A 20,329-nucleotide genomic window follows, 5' to 3' on the forward strand; every position below is an offset into this window, starting at 1 on the left:
TGCTAGGGGCAAGCAGCAACTTATCCCACTGTCCCCCTTAAACACCCCCATCATTGGCCCCCAAACCCCCTCCCATCCAGGGTGCAAGGTTAAATTTAGCCTGAGGATGGAATTGGGGCCTATGGGTGTCAGGTGACCACTCCCGGCTCAGAACCCGTCTTGTCTTTCGCCACATCCCATTTGCAGTTAACACACACACACACACAATCACCCCCACACACACACACACTCATACACACACACACACACACAATCACCCCCCCACACACACACACTCATACACACAAACACACTCACACACACCTCTTCCCCAGACAACTCACACGCACATGCTCAAGTGTGAAGGGAAAGCGAAGTAAGTGATAGTCTTCCACTGAGTACTCCTTTACATATCTGACATAGTCCCTGTGGTAACTAGATGTGTGTGTGTGTGTGTGCGTGTGAGTGAGTGTGCGTGTGAGCTGGTTTCCATGATTGATTTACTGCTCTGTGATTGAGTGAGCCCTGTGTTGGTGTACAGTTGGCTCACAGAATCCTCAGTTTGAGAGGAGATACCATGGCATCACAGAGATACCATGGGATCACGGAGATACCATGGGATCACAGAGATACCATGGTATCAGTGAGATATCAGAGCCTCAACATCTCACCCTGGAGTTCTACTCTGGCCCAGCACAGCAGTCACACAACCCATGACCAGCAGCAAGGGGAGGGATGTGGCATAAGGGGATTTTAGGGATGTGTGTGTGTGTGTTTTGACAGTAAACTTAAAGGTCAAGTTTTCCAGCGTTCTATTAATACTCAGAAAGAGAAGCTGGGGTTTATCGATGACTCTGGCCAAGAACGTCATATTGGAATGTAAACGTCACTGCAACCTGCTTAAGGAGTTTCTGGACTCTCTCAACAAGTCCCACACATTCTTGCTCTCTCTCGCTGTCTTTTCCTTTTCTTCCCTTCTCTATTCTCGGGGTGCCCAGTGACGAGGAAGAAGTTGTTTGTTCCCAGGTCACATCGCTGGCTTTCAGGGTCAGCTCTGTTTTCAGTTGAAGCTGTAATGTGACAGCAGCACGCCTGGTCTTGACCTCCTCTGGCCCATTCCACTATCTGCAGGTCATCAGTTTGTTCTCTTTCTCTCCTCTCTTCCATCCCTCCTTTGCGCTTGTTCACAATCACGTGTCCCCTCTTGCTGCTGAGACAGTGAGTTTGCATGAATCTATTATCGAGTATTAAAAGGGAAGCTACCACATGGCCAAGCAGTCCTTAACACGGCTGAATCGATCCCTTGTGTGTGTGTGTGTGTGTGTGTGTGCATACGTGTGAGTGTGTGTGCGTGAGCTCACTCTCTTTCCCCTAAACGAATCTGGTTGACCTTCATAACTGGAATAACTTGATTAGGCAGGTCTGGGGCGAGAGAGCATGGCAGAGCTTCAGTACTTGCTGTTGAGAGGGGAGCCTCTCCTCTGGCTCCTTCATGAGGGACACATGAGACACACGCATCAGTGGAACACTGGGAGGACTTCCCCTCCAGTTTTAGTCATCAAAGCCACATCCTGATAGGGTTCCTTTTTTTTGTAGAAAATGTGTCTGTGAGTCGGCAAGTGTGTGTGTGTGACAGTCTGTGTGTGTGTGTGTCCTTTTCTCCAGGCCTTAATGTTTCACTAGTCATGTTTAAACTAACACTGGCATATGGTGTGTGTCTGCTGATAAGGACTGCTCCATCTTTTTATGGTTTGTTTGGCTTAGACAAGGGAGGACGGAGGGAGGAAAGGAAAGGAAGGAGGAGGGGTGGAAGAGGTTTAAATTCCTGAAGTGCAACCAGGCTGGCGTGATTCTGCTGTTTAATGTAAACATGGAGCTTGGGGGGAGGAAGGGTAGCTGACAGACTAGCAGGATGATTCATGAGAGAGTGATACTGGAGAGAGCAGAGAGAGAGCAGGCAGACAGCAGAGAGAGTAGCAGAGGTCTCTCTGGTTCATCTCCACTGAGAGAATGGCCAGTAGACCCTGGGTTTGGGTAAACACTTGGGCAAGGCACTTCACCCTACTTGCCTCGGGGGGAATGTCCCTGTACTTACTGTAAGTCGCTCTGGATAAGCGCGTCTGCTAAATGACTAAATGTAAACAGAATGTGTTGTGCCAGACAGAAATTCCTCTTTCCAACTCCAACTGCCAAACGGAGAGGGTCAAGTCTTGCTTCTGCTTCTCGTTTCCGCTCCTCTCATCCTCTCCTCTGCCACGCGTCACCTATTGTTGACCATCTTCGATTTACAGTCATATAAAATGGACTACTAGTAATCATTACCTGTAGTCAGTCACTGTGATGTGACAGTGATGTTGTGGTGTTAGAGCGACATCTTGTGGTCTGTAGTGGTATTGATGACAACATGCACAACGCTCTATCACAGTGAGAACGAACTGTGATAGAATTTTGTATGAGATGTGAGGTAGGGAAGGTACTGTAATATGAGAAAAGGCACAAATAAGCACAAGACGATTAACGAGTTGTTTGAGTACATAAATGTACACCTTTTATTTAGAGATATCTTAAATAAAAATGTTAGTATGATACAGTTTCCAAAAATAGTTAACAAAAACATCTTATATAAATACATTTAAATGTAATATTTAATACAAAATTACATTTCAGTGCTGATTTCCTGCTTTAAATCAGAAGAGATTCCTTTCATAACTTATACGCATGTTTGTATATTGGGGCTCTTTAGGGAGGGATCCTTCGTGAGCCGAAGGAGAACATGCAAACATTTACATTTAGTCTTTTTAGCAGACGCTCTTATCCAGAGCGACTTACAGTAAGTACAGGGACATTCCCCCGAGGCAAGTAGGGTGAATGTAGGGTCCTTGCCCAAGGACACAACGTCATTTGGCACTGCCGGGAATCGAACTGGCAACCTTCAGATTACTAGCCCGATTCCCTAACCGCTCAGCCACCTGACTCCCAAACTCCACACAGAAAGCACTGACGTGCCCCATAGTGGAATTGAACCCAGGACCTCCTGTGTGCAGTGTGAAGCAGCATGCCAATGGAATGGAACGTACTGGCAAACAACATCACAGTATTCACAATTTGTATTACAGTAAAATGCAAGACCAGATAGCAGCCATTGGATGATCCTCGATTGTCTCTCCGAATGTAACGCTTAAATATAACCTAAACTAAGTCACATTAACAATAGTACCCCTGAGTGTCACCTATACTACCATCGATAGGACTAGCTTCACAGTTGTACTGGACATGTACATCAGAGAGATTCCAAGTAATCTACAGACAGACCTGGTTTACTTTCTCCCTTTGCTCCATTCTTAACAGGCAGGCCTCCTTCACAGACAGGGGTCTGTTCAACGGCCAACAGTGCACATAAAGTACTGGGTACCAAAGGACAATTCAACAGTATGTGTGTAAAAACACAGAATAATCCTCGTTCTGGACAGAAGCTCCACTGATGGCCGTCCAGCTGTGTCCGTCTACAGTCCCCCTCTGCTTCTTTGGCAGGCTGACCACCGTGATCTTAAAACGCAGGGAGGGGAAAAGGACGAGGAGAGGTGTGAAGGAACAGATTGAGATGGCAGGAAGAGCAGAAACGCTGGCTACTACATTATACACTGTGAGTCTCAGCTAACTTGCCAAAAGGTGAAATGGTTCACTTGGTGGACAATCTACCTGATATACACATATAATCCGATAATCCCCAGGATCATGATGAAGCAGACTGCTACAACTATCACCGTTTTAAGAGAAGAGTCATCTGTGCCTATAGACAGAAAGGGAAAAACACACAAAAGCGTTTACAATCTCACAATGATTTCATTCGCTCCCTCAGCACATTTGTGCCAAGACCCATTTCAGTTAGTAGTTCAACACTAACGATCATCGGTACAATCTTTTCAAAACAAATGTACTGGTTCCCGTACTTGGTCGCTGAACGAGTAACAGGCTACTCACAAACCGAGAGCTTTTGAGAAGTGGCACCGCCACATTTGCAGGAGAGATACTGCAGGTCGGTGGTGCAGTTGAACACCAGAGTACTGGTGATGTTGAACAACTTGGTCTCTCGGTCCTGGCTCCAGTTTCCAGGTAGAACCACAGCCCAGGTCTGGTCCAGAGAGAGGTTGCTGTTCCACTCTACCTCGTGGCGTGGATAGCCCCCATGGCAGGAGCACGTCGCAATACAATCCGAGTTGCTGCCTTGGTTCCCGTAACCATGGTGACTCTTGTCATGCTCCCGACAGACAACTGATGAAACTGGTTTGCTGTAATTGGCTGATAAAAGAGAGGGAGAGAAACAGAAGTGAGAGAAGAGAGAAGGGAGTAGGATAGAAAGGTGGATGAAAGGGAGAGATGTTACGGAGGTATTGAGAACGAGAGATGGACGGTGAAAGATAGAAAGGAAGTCAATTAAGGAGACATGCTTGTGAGTTTTACTTCCTTAACAAGGCTGAGAGTACAAACTGGCTAAACAACTTCTCCCCCCCCCATGCAGGCTCAGAACATTAGCAAAGAAAGTGTAACATCATTAAGCTTCTACCCAGGGGTATTCCCCTTGAGATAGAAAGCCTCATTGTTTGCAAAGTGGGGATTTTGTTTCAGCTCAGAACGGTTTGTTATTTAAAAAAAGGTCACAGTGTTCAGTTTGATGAAGCAGTGAACCATCTATTTCCCCACATGCCTACATCCTTTCACACTCTACTCCCAAACAGGAGCCCCTGTAACATCATGGTTATCTTACATTTACATTTAGTCATTTAGCAGACGCTCTTATCCAGAGCGACTTACAGTAAGTACAGGGACATTCCCCCGAGGCAAGCAGGGTGAAGTGCCTTGCCCAAGGACACAACGTTAGTTGGCATGACCGGGAATCGAACTGGCAACCTTCGGATTACTAGTCCGACTCCCTCACCGCTCAGCCACCTGACTCCCCATCTTCAAAGTGAATCTGAGTACCCACCTGTGACAGTGAGGTTCATGTACTCTTCTGTCCTGCGTTTGTTGTTGTATTCGATCTGGCACTGATAAACCCCCTCGTCTGTGGGTTGGACGTCCAACATGGTCATCGCCCTCTGGCCTGCGTTGACGTGCGTGCGATTGTAGAACTGCTTCTCAATATTCGGCTTCATTGTCTGGTGATACCCGTTAATGAATTCCGGCTTCAGGGAGATAATCTTGTTGAAGTACACACAGTTCAGGGGCTCCTTAGGGTCGGAGATGCACCTGAAGGTCACCTCCCCGCCGACCACTCCATGGATCACCTTGGAATCCCGAGCATCACCTGTGAGAGAGGTCAGGGGGGTAAAGGTTAAAGATTACAGGTTGGGGTTAAGGATGGGGGAAAAACAGGCATCCTACCCAAAACTACAGAATAATCCATTCACTGACCACAAAGCCCTCCAAGCACATCAAGGTGTGACGTAGAGGGCTGGTTAATCAGTGAAATAGTGTGGATGGGGTAACTGGCACCACCAGCTGACAGTAGTTATGGAGTGAGAGCAGCAGAGACATCTCTTTGAAGGGATCTGTATAACATTGATTTAGCTCTCCACGCACTTTTTTTGACCTTTATTTAAAAGAATGCTTTTTCTTCCTTCAGTAACTCAGTGACATCACAACAGGTGTTAGCCTATCAGAAGAGATAAGAACTGTCTTTCCCTCTCTCTATCTCTTCCTCTATCTCTGTCACTCTCCACACACACCCACACAATTAGTTGTACAGTTATGACAGAGGTGATAGCTATACAGTAGTTGGTTGTTAGCTACATGACTTACCACCCGTACAAAGTCGACACCCCAGAAGTAACACGACGAGGTATCTACGAAAGTAAACATAAGAAAGAAAAGGGGTGGGGATTGAATGTGACATTTGCATTTACTTTACACTCCCAGTCAAAACAGTGATTACGGATTCTCGGCTTTTCTACTATAGGATAAGCATAAAGGAAACTAGAGCCATGCTTTAATAACATTGTTCTGTCATTAATCACTGCATATTAACGTAAGCATCGGAGACAATTATGTATTATATAGTAGGCTAGGGCTCTCAAGTCTCACGCATTTGCTCTAACACCACAACATCACACAGAAATAGTTGCGAGAAATAGTTGAAATGCGTGTCAACTATTTCTCAAGCAACACCTTGTATTTCGCACTAATTTCAACCATTTCTCACGCTGAGAAGTTAAGGGAACTTTCCAACTATATACAATTAATGGACAATGATTCTACCAACAAGCCATTTCCACAACAACAAAAAAAGCACCAAAACGAGAACCCAAACTAACTGTAGCTTAATACATTTGTCGTTTTGAAATTCACGTTTTCTAATATGCTTGCTTGTCATGCTATTTACGATACAATTACGGCCTGACACACAGGCTACGTAGTTCACCCAACCAGCTGGCTAGCGTATTCGCTAACCTGTTGTTTACCCTAGCGTGTAGGTAGTGTCACCGACGACGTCCTTAGCGAGGTTAGAAGTATTTCCTCTGTCAAGACACAGGCTGTTTATCAATCCACGTTTTTCTCTGTTCTTAGCGTTCTTCGGATTGATAAACAGCCACTGTAACAGCTTTTACAAATAGGTTTCGTAATATCCATGGGTTTGCCATTAGTCTTGGCTCTGTAGGCAAAGTAACACAGTAGACTTCGGAATCCCGTTTGATCTAAGTAGCCTACTGAACATTGGGAAATTCTAATACCGAACCGTTTTATTTTTTTCTATATATTTTTTTCTTTTTTCTATAGTATCTAAAAGTACCGAAATGTCCGTGCAACACCAGTATAGTAAAGTACTATAGTATCTGGACTGTCCTCAAGCAATTATAGGAAACTGCGTGACTTTCTATAATACTTTGCTAGTCTATAGTAGGCCTATATTTTTGTATAGATTATTGTTTTAACTTATAAATCGTCCCATTCTGTTAAAAGAAGAAAAAAAAGCACATCCAGAAAATCCAGTATTACTTACCGTAGCATAGACATAACCGAAACCTGTTGTATTAGACTGGCATTACTTCCTTGTGTAAAAGTAGGCTACATTAAATGTATCGATTACCATAATTTTCTAAAAGCTACCTTGTAGGTAATGCGAGGACAAGGCTTTGTTTCTGATAACCTATGCATACTGATGCCAGAACTGCAATGCTCCCAAACATGAGCTAAAGGGATTTCCCAGGTGACGTACTTCCACGGGACCTATTGGTGACTTTCTGATTGCCATTTAACACTGTAGCCTATTCGTTCATTAAAGTGGCTGTAAAGCAGAACTGAAAATTTGTTTTAAGTTCATTACACCACAGAAGAATGTGTCGTTAACTACCCATCCAAATTCGAATGAAAAAACCCCCACCGACAAACATGTTAAATTAGTGGGTGGACATGAAGGAGCTGAAGCTCCGCCCCCTCGAATTTAGCGAATTTAGCAACAACAGCAATTAGCTTAATCAGCTGCAGATATCAGAACAGACCAACCTGCAGTCTCTGAGTGTTTTATGTGTTAATTACTTTGTCTTTGCATCATACCAACTGAGTAACAGAATGCAGGATATATAAACCGTCAGTGATCTGACAGGTGGCTGTGACATAGATAGGTTAATTGGGTTTTGCCCCGCCTAAATAAAACCTGAGCTGAAAAAGGGTGAGAAACTGTTCAACGGTCTAACTCCACATTTCAGTGCGACAAAGTTTTAGAGCTTTGCACATGCTTTCAGCAACTCATTTCACAGTGTATAATGTACTGATAAGCAAATCATGGAATTTCCTTTACAGCACCTTTAATTGTATAGCGGGACAGGCTACTTCTTGTTTGAAATGCGTGAGAAACACAAGATGTTGCGTGAGAGCGTGAGAAATGGCTGAAATGCGCGAATCTCGCGGCGAATGCGTGAGACTTGAGAGCCCTGGTAGCCTATAAGTAACTTATTTTTAAAGTCGATTTTCTTACTCGATTTATTTGTTCTTTGAGTTACTCAAAGAAAGTATATCTCCCATATGTAATCATATTGTGGGTGGCTGTGTGTATGGCAAAGCTGATGAATGATTTTTTTATGGTTACTTTAACCACAGATTATAGTCTAGTAGGCAATACAGTGATTCAATTCAGAATTCCCCCCACACGCCCTCTGTGACCTATTAATCTTAGACTGTCCAACAGACAAAGGGACGTACTATATGGTTTCAATGCCACACTAATTTCTCTGTATCTTTCAAACTCGTCTGATTGATTGATTCGGATACCAGGGTGGAGATAACAGTAAAACATAACAGTCAGTTACAAAAAAGTAGGCCTAGCCTCATTACCACTCAGGCACATGCCTAAAAAAAAAAATCACCTAATCACTGAAGAATCTGTTCAAAGAATGTGATCGTGTGGGGAACCTTTCTTTTTCGCGAAGTCTAAGGCGGATATATCATATTATGTATGTATTCTGTGGTGGAGACATGTAGGCTACTTTTGATCAGTGAGACAAACAGAACCATGCTACCTGTCTGTAAATTGAAATCCAAAATCCCCTTTCACCAGCCCACATACCCACATACCAAAACAAACAAGGAACAGTTGTTGACAGTAATGTGTTGGGAGGAGGTCTGAAACCATAGCAACCGATCAACTACTGCTAAATAATAAAGACATTTACAGTAAATGGAGGGGATTTTATGAAGCCACCTCACATTTATAAAAAAAGGGATAGGCTACTCTCAACTTTGCCTGGGCTGAAAGTTAGAGAGAGAGATGGAGCTTATCTTGCTGTAGCCACAGTCAACCCACACCAATATGATAGTTCCCTAAAAAGGGAAATGCTGAAAATGACATATTGATTGAATATTTTGTTTTGTTAAAATGGTTTTAGGCCTATTCGTCCTTCAATGACATCATCCTATTTGCTGGAGTGCACAGCTGCAGAATCATGTAGGGGTTACTAGGTTACTAGGTTACAGCTGAAGATGTGTGTGGAAGCAGACCTCTGTGAAACTAATTCCATGACACAGCGATCTCAAAGTAATGTTAGGCTACGCGTATAGCACGCTGAGGGAAGATATTATTGTAATGCTGCCTGTGACCTTGGGGGAAGGATCTGCACATACAGAGTTTTTTATTTTGGTTTTGCTTTTTTTAATGGTTATGTGTTATGATTAGTTTATGACTAATTTGATTTGGGAAAATGTCCGTCCTAGTGGGTAGGTCCATAGGTTAGGGGGTGGAAGAGTTAGGCAGCTTTTTGGAGGAAGCTACAAGGAATACAATAAGAGGTTTTGTGGTGTTTTTGGAGGACACCTAACCATAGGGGAAGTCTGTCGCTGTGTGCTTATTTAGCACAATTGAAAGACTGTCATCTGGTCTGACTGTCATCATTCACCGACACCAGTCTCTACGTCAAGCTGCCACTGAACGTGCTTCGATATTTAAAAAAAAACATTCACGTGACCATGGGTCCTAACGTACGTAACATCTACGTATTTTACGTACTGTAAGGTCGCCTACGCACTTTATCTAGTTGCAATGGCAACTACGTTACAACAGCTTACAACTAATCGCAGTGATATGGGCAATCCAGTTTAGCATTGATAAAATCACGGTCATATCTCTTCGATCTACTGGAAACATACTCTATACAATTCAGAACATTCATATGGACGTCTTATGAGAGCATCTGTCTAATCTACCTATGTTAGCTTGTAAGTATTTAGCTAACTGGCTAACGCTGGCTAACTATAACTAGCCTAGGGAGCTAGCTGGCCAGGTCGCGCTTGTCTGTCCCAGGTTTGCAAACTAACGCGTCCTACAGTATACGCACTACTACAGTCTGACAGCCTCTTATCTCTATCAGGGAAAATATCTAGCGAGCTATAAACAGCTATTTATATAAGTAGTGTTTTCTTGCTCCAGTAAATAGAAGTTGTGTGCCAGACCCACGGTGGTTGTGTGAGGTATTATGAAGTGGTCGTGGGCTAGCTAGCTAACAAACTTCAGCTACCCACACTGTACAGCAGGTCATGGTAAACTAGCCAGAGGAGTAGGGTGCCTCATAACCTATACAAACGTAGCTAGCTAAAGTTAATGAAAAAAACGACGTGCGTTGTGTGTTTTAGACAGCTACATCTGACCATATTTGTGTCAATCTGTCATGTTTTTGTCTGTTCCAAGTTGAGTTCATAATCATTTAACCATCATTGAACTTGAAAAGGTCTGAAAAAATGCCCGACTGTTCAGATGACGTCCGCAAGCAATTCATCCTGACCACAACCGGGAACTTCTATGCTCTGAAGCCGTCATCTTCACTTGCCGACTCTCAGGAGCTCAGCAACTTTTTGGATGATGGCAACGAATTCCTCCTTGCAGTCAGCAAACATGGGAGTGACTTGCTCTTGTCAAATAAGGTGACACTCCTATTGGTGTAGAGTACGGTATGATGTCGACTTTGTTGTAGGTATTAGTACATTCTAAACCTTTTCACTCCAGATTGAGGCTGGGGACAGCAATGAGAAGGTGCTGGTGTTTTTCAAGCTACGGCCCACTGTCATAACAGCGGAGAACCTGCACCAGAACCTGCTGGTGTCGTCCATGTTGGAATCTCCCATCAGCACTCTCTATCAGGCAGTCAAGCAAGTCTTTGCCCCGGTGCTGCTCAAGGTTAGTGTGGCTCTCCTGAGTCGATCTCTCGGCCTAGGAGTTGGTGTTACATTTAGTCATTTAGCAGACTTACAGTTAATACAGGGACATTCCCCTGAGGCAAGTAGGGTCAATTAGGGTGAAGTGCCTTGCCCAAGGACACAACATCATTTTTGCACGGCCGGGAATTGAACCAACAACCTTCTGATTAATAGCCCGACTCCCTAACCGCTCAGCCATCACACTTGTTTGGAGCATGCTTTGACTGTGTTACCTCCTGCTCCCTCAGGATGAGCGGTGGAGCTCTGCCTTTGATCCCAAACTGGCCAGTCTGCTGAACGAGCTGGAGCAGGGCCTGGGTTCGGTGGTTCGAGGCTCTCAGCACTCAGCCAAGAGGAGCAACCAGGAAGAGGATGTGTTGGGTGGGGGGACACATAAGCCCGTACAGACATAGATACACACAGTCACGCACACACGCAGAATGTTGTTGTGTGTCAAGTCACTGACGCTGTCTCCTTTGCTGTTTGGGTTTGGTCCCGTGCAGGGATCCTTACCCCTGTGGATGAGTTCCAGTACTGGGCTGATCTCTGTGAGTCTGGAGAGAGGAGCAGTGTGAGAGAGAGAGCTGCACACTTCTCTGACCTCTTCAAACCCATACAGAAGGTACCTAGATACAGATCACAATCTTCTGTCTTCTTTATATGTGCATATGTCAAATCACACAAACTTTATTCTCTCTCTCGCTCTCGCTCTCTTTTTCCCTGTACCAGGAGTATGCTGGTCTGGAGGGTGTGTCTCTAGCTGATGCTGTAGAGCTGGTGGAGGTGAGCAGAGAAATGCTGGATGACCTTTGGAAGCAGACCGACCATGACCCCTACCCAGAGGCCCGCATGCTCAGACTCATGGATGTCATTGGTACGTGCACTCAGTTACACTCACGCATGGAGGCAGTTCACTCTGAATACATTTACATTTTACATTTAGTCATTTAGCAGACGCTCTTATCCAGAGCGACTTACAGTAAATACGGGGACATTCCCCCGAGGCAAGTAGGGTGAAGTGCCTTGCCCAAGGACACAACGTCAGTTGGCATGACCGGGAATCGAACTGGCAACCTTCGGATTACTAGTCCGACTCCCTCACCGCTCAGCCACCTGACTCCCTATAAGGTTGCAGAATTCCAGAAATTTTCAAAGATAGAAACTTTTCATGGGAATATATGGGAATTAACGGTAATTTATGAGAATAAACTGGAAATTAGCAAAATTGCAGGTTAGCCTATAACAGGGAACTTAAATGTAGTTGAAAAATATCCTGCAGCATAATGTTGGTTAAAACAAACAGATTTAATGCAAAATCAGTTGAATTTCCACCCTGCACATTCCTCACTGCACGTCCTTTGGTCCTGAGCAATACACCATCCAGTTCTCGACTTCATACAGCACTTGGTTCTGCTTGATTCTTGAGATAATCAAGCCACAGAAGCACAAACAGGGAACCGATACTCGGATGTGAATTTCTTAGTGCAAATGCGTCATGGGGGGGTTCCTGTCTCCTGCGGTGCAAAACATATACGTATGCAAACTTAGTTACATTCCTCTCATTAAACTAAATTGATATAAAAGATTGGAGGTTAAATTATGCACTGGATTGCCCAATTAAATTTACATTTTACATTTAGTCATTTAGCAGACGCTCTTATCCAGAGCAACTTACAGTAAGTACAGGGACATTCCCCCCGAGGCAAGTAGGGTGAAGTGCCTTGCCCAAGGACACAACGTCATGTGTCACAGCTGGGAAACAAACCAGCAACCTTCAGATTACTAGCCCAATTCCCTAACCGCTCAGCCACCTGACTCCCAATTAGGTGTGAGTATTTTGTGTGTGTGCTTCCTGGTGTGCCAGGGGGAGCGCTGGGCAGGTACGTCCAGAAGAAACTGAGCAGTCTCAGGCTCTTTGAGGAGCCCTTCACCTCCGTGAGAGAGAGCCTGAGGGTTGCCGTGGCGATCTGTGAGCAGTGGGTGTCGGCCTGCGAGCACCTGACTGGACAGGTGTGGAAGAGGTACGCCCCTCATCCCTGGAGGGGCGAGCAGCACCGGCCCCAGGCCCTCCACTGCCTGTCCCAGAGGCTGGAGGAGGTCAGTGCCCCAAGCGCTCTGACAGTCTCTCGCGAACATAGTTCGACTGACTGTTTTTCTTGTTTTCTACCAAAAAATGGAAATTTCCTCATTTCCATATTCCACGGAATTAGCTGGTGAAGTTACACTTCCTCAACACTGACCTTGAAGTTGTTGAACCTTTGGAAAGTATTGACATGTGTGCTTACGTGTGGGTGTGTGTCAGGTTGTGAGTCTGCGCACGGTGCATGAGAAGATGCTACGTCTGCTGCCAGCAGGAACCCAGCAGGCCCTCACCCCAGCTCGAGTGTTCCAGTCCTTCTCTGGCCTCAACCCACTACACTACAACCCCTACACTGAGGTAGTACAGCCTTCTGTGTGTGTGTGTGACAGGATATACATTTGTCCCTGTCCTACACTGAGGTAGCAGACCCTTCTGTGTGTGTGTGTGGTTATATGAGCATGCGTGTGTGGTCATGTCTGTGTGTGACAGGATGTACATGTGTCCCTGTGTAGCCTCTGTGGAGGGCGGCAGTGAGTCAGTTTGAGCGGGCTGTGGCCCCCGCCGAACAGGAAGTTGCGGACAGACTAAAGAGCTACATCGCTGACGTACAAGAAAACCCACACCAGGTACAAGTGTAACTTTTTGTTTGTTGCAGGAGTACATGTCCTCTCAAGTGAAACAGTTTAGGGGCACAGACAAAAATTTGGGGGCACAGTCAGTTTCTGTTTCTAAAAACTTTAAACATTGCATCATTATTAGACTATTTAATGAATTACACAACGTTGACCGGAAACAGGATTGGTTACTTATTTATTCATTACTTATTCCTTTATTACTTTTTTTTTTAATTCATTGTAACATTGTTTCAAACTGACTGACTTGGCCAAGATTTGTATCATGGGCGTCTTGATCTTTTCCCTGCTCACAGACAGTTTTCAGCACATTTAGAGGCATCTGTAAATGTATATTTAGAGGGGGTCAGGTGGCTGAGCAGTTAGGGAATTGGGCTATTAATAAGAAGGTTGCTGGTTCGATTCCCTGCCGTGCAAAATGAAGTTGTGTCCTTGGGCAAGGCACTTCACCCTACTTGCCTCGGGGGGAATGTCCCTGTACTTACTGTAAGTCGCTCTGGATAAGAGCATCTGCTAAATGACTAAATGTAAATGTAAATCTAGAATTTCCAGGGAGGGCCCCTCTGTACTGATCCGAATTAGGTCCTCGGTGGTGGATGGGTTCAAACCTTGTTTTTACAGTCAATGGTTCAAACTACTCGTTAATGGGAAATGTAGTTTTTATGTTGTATTCGCAACAGCATGCCTTGCGGCAGGACAGAAGGGGACTCGGTTGGGGGGGTTAACGTGTTGGTATTATTTGTGTGTTGGTAATATTTGAGCTATGCAAGTGAGCCGCGAAATGGGAAACGGTTGGGGAAATTGCTGCTTTAGAAATGATCTTCTATGTATTCCATGCCTCATATCATTGTATCAAGCCAGTGTCAGATGTGGTTGTGTGAGCGTTTGATGGCTGGATGTAAACGTGTGGGTGCTGTGGCCTGGCGTGTGAAGCTGCTGCAGGTGTTCCAGAAGCACAGAGAGCTGATCCGACGACCCAGCGTGAGCAGAGAGCTGCAGCCAGAGAGAGAAACCATGCTGGCCAGACTGCTGGAGTACAACAAGGGTACATCTAAACCATCACCCTAACACCCAGCACTGAACACTACACTACCCATCACCCTAACACCCAGCACTGAACACTACACTACCCATCACCCTAACACCCAGCACTGAACACTACACTACCCATCACCCTAACACCCAGCACTGAACACTACACTACCCATCACCCTAACACCCAGCACTGAACACTACACTACCCATCACCCTAACACCCAGCACTGAACACTACACTACCCATCACCCTAACACCCAGCACTGAACACTACACTACCCATCACCCTAACACCCAGCACTGAACACTACACTACCCATCACCCTAACACCCAGCACTGAACACTACACTACCCATCACCCTAACACCCAGCACTGAACACTACACTACCCATCACCCTAACACCCAGCACTGAACACTACACTACCCATCACCCTAACACCCAGCACTGAACACTACACTACCCATCACCCTAACACCCAGCACTGAACACTACACTACCCATCACCCTAACACCCAGCACTGAACACTACACTACCCATCACCCTAACACCCAGCACTGAACACTACACTACCCATCACCCTAACACCCAGCACTGAACACTACACTACCCATCACCCTAACACCCAGCACTGAACACTACACTACCCATCACCCTAACACCCAGCACTGAACACTACACTACCCATCACCCTAACACCCAGCACTGAACACTACACTACCCATCACCCTAACACCCAGCACTGAACACTACACTACCCATCACCCTAACACCCAGCACTGAACACTACACTACCCATCACCCTAACACCCAGCACTGAACACTACACTACCCATCACCCTAACACCCAGCACTGAACACTACACTACCCATCACCCTAACACCCAGCACTGAACACTACACTACCCATCACCCTAACACCCAGCACTGAAAACTACACTACCCATCACCCTAACACCCAGCACTGAACACTACACTACCCATCACCCTAACACCCAGCACTGAACACTACACTACCCATCACCCTAACACCCAGCACTGAACACTACACTACCCATCACCCTAACACCCAGCACTGAACACTACACTACCCATCACCCTAACACCCAGCACTGAACACTACACTACCCATCACCCTAACACCCAGCACTGAACACTACACTACCCATCACCCTGACACCCAGCACTGAACACTACACTACCCATCACCCTAACACCCAGCACTGAACACTACACTACCCATCACCCTAACACCCAGCACTGAACACTACACTACCCATCACCCTAACACTACATTACCCAACACATTACCCATCACCCTACCACCCAGCACTGAAGACCTAATGTCATATTTCACCCTATTTCCCCAACACCACATTACCCAACACCTAATGCCTCGCCCTCTTTGGACCAACAGGACTGCGGACGGATTTTGAGAGCCGTTGCCATGGCGCCCCGGGGGAAAAGTGTGGCCCGTTGGCAGGAAGGAACCTTCCAGAAGTGGTCAACAACATCGTCTGGGTCCGCCAGCTCACGCACAAGGTGTGCGCGCGTCTCAAACTGGGTGTTGAGTTGTGGCTGGCCTTTAGCTTGACCACCATTTTCTTGGTCATGATTTCTCTGACGTGTTGGTGTGTGTGTGTGTGTTTCTGTCTGTGCGTGTGCCTGTGTGTGTGTGTCGCTCTCTCAGGTGGAGGACTCCATCAGGATAGCGCAGGCCCTGCTGTCTGACCTGTCTGGGTCGCGCTCCTTCCTGCGCTTCTGTGACGACCTGCTGGAGGTTCTGCGGTCCTACGAGCAGGAGCAGTTTGAGGACTGGTCCAGGGATGTCCTCTCAGGTCTGTCTGACCCCAAGGCAGGCATCAGGTACGCCCAGCACAGTCACCCTCTCCCCGGGCAGGAACGTCTGTGAAGTAGCTACGGCTCTGGATCAAGGGACCTCTAGGTTTAAATGCGGTTGAGTCAATCTTCCTAACAGACCACGTCTTCTTCTTTATTTTTTTCAAATAAGCGCTTGCAGGTGGCTACAAATTCTCAGCTAATAGGTTCAAAACTGCACCTGTTACTTTTATAACTTTGAACAAACAACAGGTTGTGTGCCCCCCCCCCCTGACCCCACCCATGGCTCCCCCTCTGACCCCACCTCACTATGCCTGCCCATGGCTCCCCTCTGACCCCACCTCAGTATGCCTGCCCATGGCTCCCCTCTGACCCCACCTCAGTATGCCTGCCCATGGCTCCCCCTCTGACCCCACCTCAGTATGCCTGCCCATGGCTCCCCTCTGACCCCCTGCCTTCCCAGTCTGCAGGCCAGCAGCCGGGTGATGGAGCTGGACCACGTGGACGGCAAGCTGAAGATCCAGTACTCGGAGAGGCTGCTGACTCTGCTCAGGGAGGTGAGGCAGCTGGCCGCCCTGGGCCTCGCCGTCCCAGCCAAGATCCAGCAGGCCGCCAGCACCGCTGACAAGTTCTACACCCAGGCCCTCATCCTCAAACAGGCAAGCCACACGCGCACACACACATACACATTCTATTTAGTAAGTATTTCCATTCATTATTTCTCCAAGGTTCATTCAAACAAAGGCCTCCTAAGGATCCTTGGACAGGGTCTAGGTTATTTGCAACACTATTTCAGTAATCCATAAATCAGTGTATTTCAGTAATCCTCAAATCAGTGTCTGAATTTCAATGTGAATACATAAACAATTGTCTTGCTTGTTTCATTGTGGGGCTAACACAATTGTTGGTCTGGCTGTAGTAAAAACGGTTTCTAAAGGGAACTTTAAACACATAGCACCGCTTGTAATGTGAATAAATTGTTCATGGTTTAAGGAATTTTAAGCTAGAGCTAAATGTGATATGTTTCACCTGCCTTGTGTTTAAGCGTGTTGAACCACTGATGTGTGTATTTTAGATTGTTATGGTCTATCGTCCCACAGTCTTCCCAAAGTCTGTGTTGAACTGAACCAGACATCTTTTTCATCGTCCCCAGGAAGACGGGACACAGTTCATTTGGAGCCCTGACGCAGAGTAAAAGACAGATGCCCTGTTTTGTGTTTTCAGGTGGCCCACTTCTACAACACTATTGACCAGCAGATGATTCCCTCCCAGAGACCCATGATGCTGAACCACGCCCTGGCCTTCGAGCAGGTCATCAAGGTACCAGCAGCACTCTCATAAATCTTCTTCTGTGCGTTCTCACTGGTTATGTGTGTGTTCTCACTGGTTCTGTGTGTGTTCTCACTGGTTCTGTGTGCTTTCTCACTGGTTCTGTGTGTGTTCTCACTGGTTCTGTGCGCTTTCTCACTGGTTCTGTGTGCGTTCTCACTGGTTCTGTGTGCGTTCTCACTGGTTCTGTGTGTGTTCTGTGAGCAGCAGAACCCTCGTTCTCAGTCCAGAGAGTCCGGAGGGAAGCTCCACATCACCTGGGACAACCCCAAAGAGCTGGAGGTGTACATCGCCAAGCTGCAGTCTTCAGCAGAGAGACTCTCCACCGAGAACAGGAAGCTACGCAGGTGGCACACGGACTTCACAGAGAAGGTGCGCACTTCCTGTTTCCATCTGCCTTCTGGGTTTCTTTACACACATTGGGTGATGGTAGAAGCGTCCTCCTGACTCTCTGTACTGTGTGTGTGTGTCAGGTGGTGAGCCTGATGAACGTGGACCTGCTGAGGCAGCAGCAGCGTTGGAAGGACGGCCTGCAGGAGCTACGCACCGGCTTTGCCACGCTGGAGGCCCAGGTAACCACAGAGACGGGACAGAGGAGAGGAGGAGGGAGAAGATTTACAAGTGCTGTCTTCCATAACCTGTTCAGGCATTGATGTTGGTGTGTGTGTGTGTGTGTGTGAGAGCAGGGGTTCAGTCCGGGGGACATGCGTGCGTGGAAGCAGCACTGGAACCACCAGCTGTACAAGGCCTTGGAGCACCAGTACCAGACTGGCCTGGAGGCTCTCAACAAGAACCTGCCTGACATCAACATAGACCTCACATTCAAGTAGATACCATCTCCTTCTCACTCACTGTTTCTTTCCTTTATTTCTTTCTCTTTCTCTCTGTTGCGGTCTTGTGTTCCTTGGCATCATCAGATAACTAGTTTTAAGTAACGTTTAGTTTTGATCTGAAAACGTGTTTGGCTGGTTGCCATCATTTGTTGATGATTAATGTGTGAAACCTCTTAGTTATGTGAGATACACATGATTCAAAGGAAATATACTATACCACACCCTCTCATGGGTAATGCCCTCAGTATCCTATTGTTACAGAAATCCCCCCCTTCCCAGACAGGGCCGCCTGCAGTTCCGACCCCCGTACGAGGAAGTGCGTGCGCGCTACTTCCGGGAGATGAAGCGCTTCATCTCCATCCCCAGCCAGTTCAAGGGGGTCAGCGCCCAGGGCGAGGAGCTCATCTTCGGGGTGATGATCGACAGGAACGCCAGGGGCTTCCTCACCATCTTCGGCAAGGCCGAGGAGCTCTTCGCCGGACTGCTGGCCGTGCAGGACAAGTTCAAGGTCGGGGGTGGGGGGGGGCGTGGGGGGGGGTGGGGGGGGCGGGGCGACACTTGCCGTTAGCCAGTGGGTTCAGGGTAGAGGGGATTAAGTGGGCCACGCCTCACAGCGTTCAGAGGCGATCTCGGCTCGTGTTAGTTGGAGGGAGCTGCTTCGCTCAAGGGTGGTCAGCCGTGCATTCATTCCTCGATGACGAGAGATGACGCACACATGCAGATCATGCAAATGGCTGATTCATTCGGCGGGGCATGTTGTGGCCTGGGGGTGTTTTCTCACGCTGCTGGCTGCTGTTTGTATTCATGTGTTTTTTATTGTCCTTCCCCCAGGGTGTGTTGTCACTGTGCTGGGCTGTCAAGCATATCAAAGCTGTAGTAGCGAAACCCAATCTGCTCATAACAACAATATCTGCTTCCTGCTGTCTCAGAATCTCAGAATGCTTGTGGCTTACCATAGTTTCTGTCATCCTACTCACAGCCTCATGTTTTGTGTGTGTGTGTGTGTGTGTGTGTTTAGGAGTGGGTGGTACTGGGCCAGGTGGACATAGAGGCCCTCGTGGAGAAGCACCTCCACTCAGTGCAGGACTGGGAGAGGAACTTCAAGGCCCTGAAAGCCAGGGGGAAGGAGTCAGAACGCCTGCCCAGGTACAAGCCTCCTAGCTGGGGCCTTTGAGCCAGGGAGCCAGGGTAGGATGTAGGGCCTTCAGGCTCACTGTTCAACACCAACTTGTTAGACCTGCTTTTGATCTTACTGTCCAGTACATGATTCTGTCCCTGCTCTAACAGTGCCCCATCACCTCTCTCACCCCCTCTCTCTCCATTTCTCTCCACCTCTCTCTCCTCAATCTCTCTTTCCCTCCCTCCCTCCTCCCCTCGTTCCTAGTGTGGAGAAGGTGGACTGTATCACGGTCAACTGTGAGCCAGTGAAGGCTGTGATAGATGACCTCATCCAGAGTCTGTTTGACGCTCTGCTGATGTCACTCAGGAAGTCCATACAAGGTAAACAGACCGAAACAGACAGACAAACAGAGAACAGAAACATTCTGATGTGACTGAGTCATAGTTCAACCAGTGGGCGAACTAACTGGGTCCAGAATGACTAACTTCCCTTTTTCTGTTTTGTTTGCATGAGTTTGTATTTTACTCTTCTTTTTCTCTGTATCGTTTCCCACTTCCCTAAGTCACTGTTGTCGACTTTCCCTCTGCTCTCGCCCCCCCTGTCAGGCCACACCCAGGACATCGACAGCTTTGTGAGCGAGGCCATGGAGGCTCTCTCCACCAGGCCCGAGAGCATCCAGGAGATCGGGGAGGCTAACGCCAGACACAGCCTCGTTCAGGCCCGCAAGCCCGACGTAAGACAGTCAGCACACACCGTACACGAGTCACACGCTCATACGTAGATGCCTGTGTGTGTGTAT

The 20,329-nt window shown here is 47.1% G+C and overlaps 2 protein-coding genes across 4 annotated transcripts in view; one reads left to right on the top strand and one right to left on the bottom strand.

Moving 5' to 3' along the window:
• Positions 1-2,501: 2,501 nt before the first annotated feature.
• On the bottom strand, positions 2,502-7,132 carry LOC136951713 (uncharacterized). Of its 3 annotated transcripts, none has more exons than XM_067246284.1 (7): positions 6,977-7,132; positions 6,438-6,494; positions 5,779-5,822; positions 4,964-5,284; positions 3,961-4,278; positions 3,690-3,769; positions 2,502-3,525 (listed from the first exon to the last, which is right to left on the bottom strand). In XM_067246284.1, exons 1-7 carry the CDS (start codon positions 6,988-6,990, stop codon positions 3,403-3,405), a joined length of 957 nt encoding a protein of 318 aa, XP_067102385.1. In that variant the 5' UTR covers positions 6,991-7,132; the 3' UTR covers positions 2,502-3,402. The 3 variants fall into 3 exon arrangements, with proteins under 3 accessions (XP_067102385.1, XP_067102387.1, XP_067102386.1); XM_067246286.1 differs by having other exon boundaries at positions 3,679-3,769; XM_067246285.1 differs by lacking the exon at positions 6,438-6,494.
• A 2,420-nt stretch (positions 7,133-9,552) lies between these two features.
• The window catches only part of dync2h1 (dynein cytoplasmic 2 heavy chain 1), a 43,867-nt gene continuing 33,090 nt past the window's right edge, over positions 9,553-20,329 (top strand). The window contains exons 1-21 of the mRNA XM_067245679.1: positions 9,553-9,684; positions 10,194-10,386; positions 10,469-10,639; positions 10,908-11,040; positions 11,163-11,281; positions 11,389-11,533; positions 12,524-12,756; positions 12,962-13,096; positions 13,252-13,365; positions 14,305-14,416; positions 15,827-15,951; positions 16,100-16,275; positions 16,712-16,907; positions 17,473-17,568; positions 17,788-17,949; positions 18,051-18,149; positions 18,264-18,403; positions 18,690-18,918; positions 19,429-19,556; positions 19,795-19,910; positions 20,136-20,263. Of these exons, the coding sequence (XP_067101780.1) occupies positions 10,204-10,386; positions 10,469-10,639; positions 10,908-11,040; positions 11,163-11,281; positions 11,389-11,533; positions 12,524-12,756; positions 12,962-13,096; positions 13,252-13,365; positions 14,305-14,416; positions 15,827-15,951; positions 16,100-16,275; positions 16,712-16,907; positions 17,473-17,568; positions 17,788-17,949; positions 18,051-18,149; positions 18,264-18,403; positions 18,690-18,918; positions 19,429-19,556; positions 19,795-19,910; positions 20,136-20,263 (2,940 nt within the window). The 5' untranslated portion in view covers positions 9,553-9,684; positions 10,194-10,203. The remainder of the gene's footprint in view (positions 9,685-10,193; positions 10,387-10,468; positions 10,640-10,907; positions 11,041-11,162; positions 11,282-11,388; positions 11,534-12,523; positions 12,757-12,961; positions 13,097-13,251; positions 13,366-14,304; positions 14,417-15,826; positions 15,952-16,099; positions 16,276-16,711; positions 16,908-17,472; positions 17,569-17,787; positions 17,950-18,050; positions 18,150-18,263; positions 18,404-18,689; positions 18,919-19,428; positions 19,557-19,794; positions 19,911-20,135; positions 20,264-20,329) is intronic.

This window comes from Osmerus mordax, chromosome 11 (genome assembly GCF_038355195.1).
Source record: "Osmerus mordax isolate fOsmMor3 chromosome 11, fOsmMor3.pri, whole genome shotgun sequence".
In the NCBI taxonomy this organism is placed as follows: Eukaryota; Metazoa; Chordata; class Actinopteri; order Osmeriformes; family Osmeridae; genus Osmerus; species Osmerus mordax.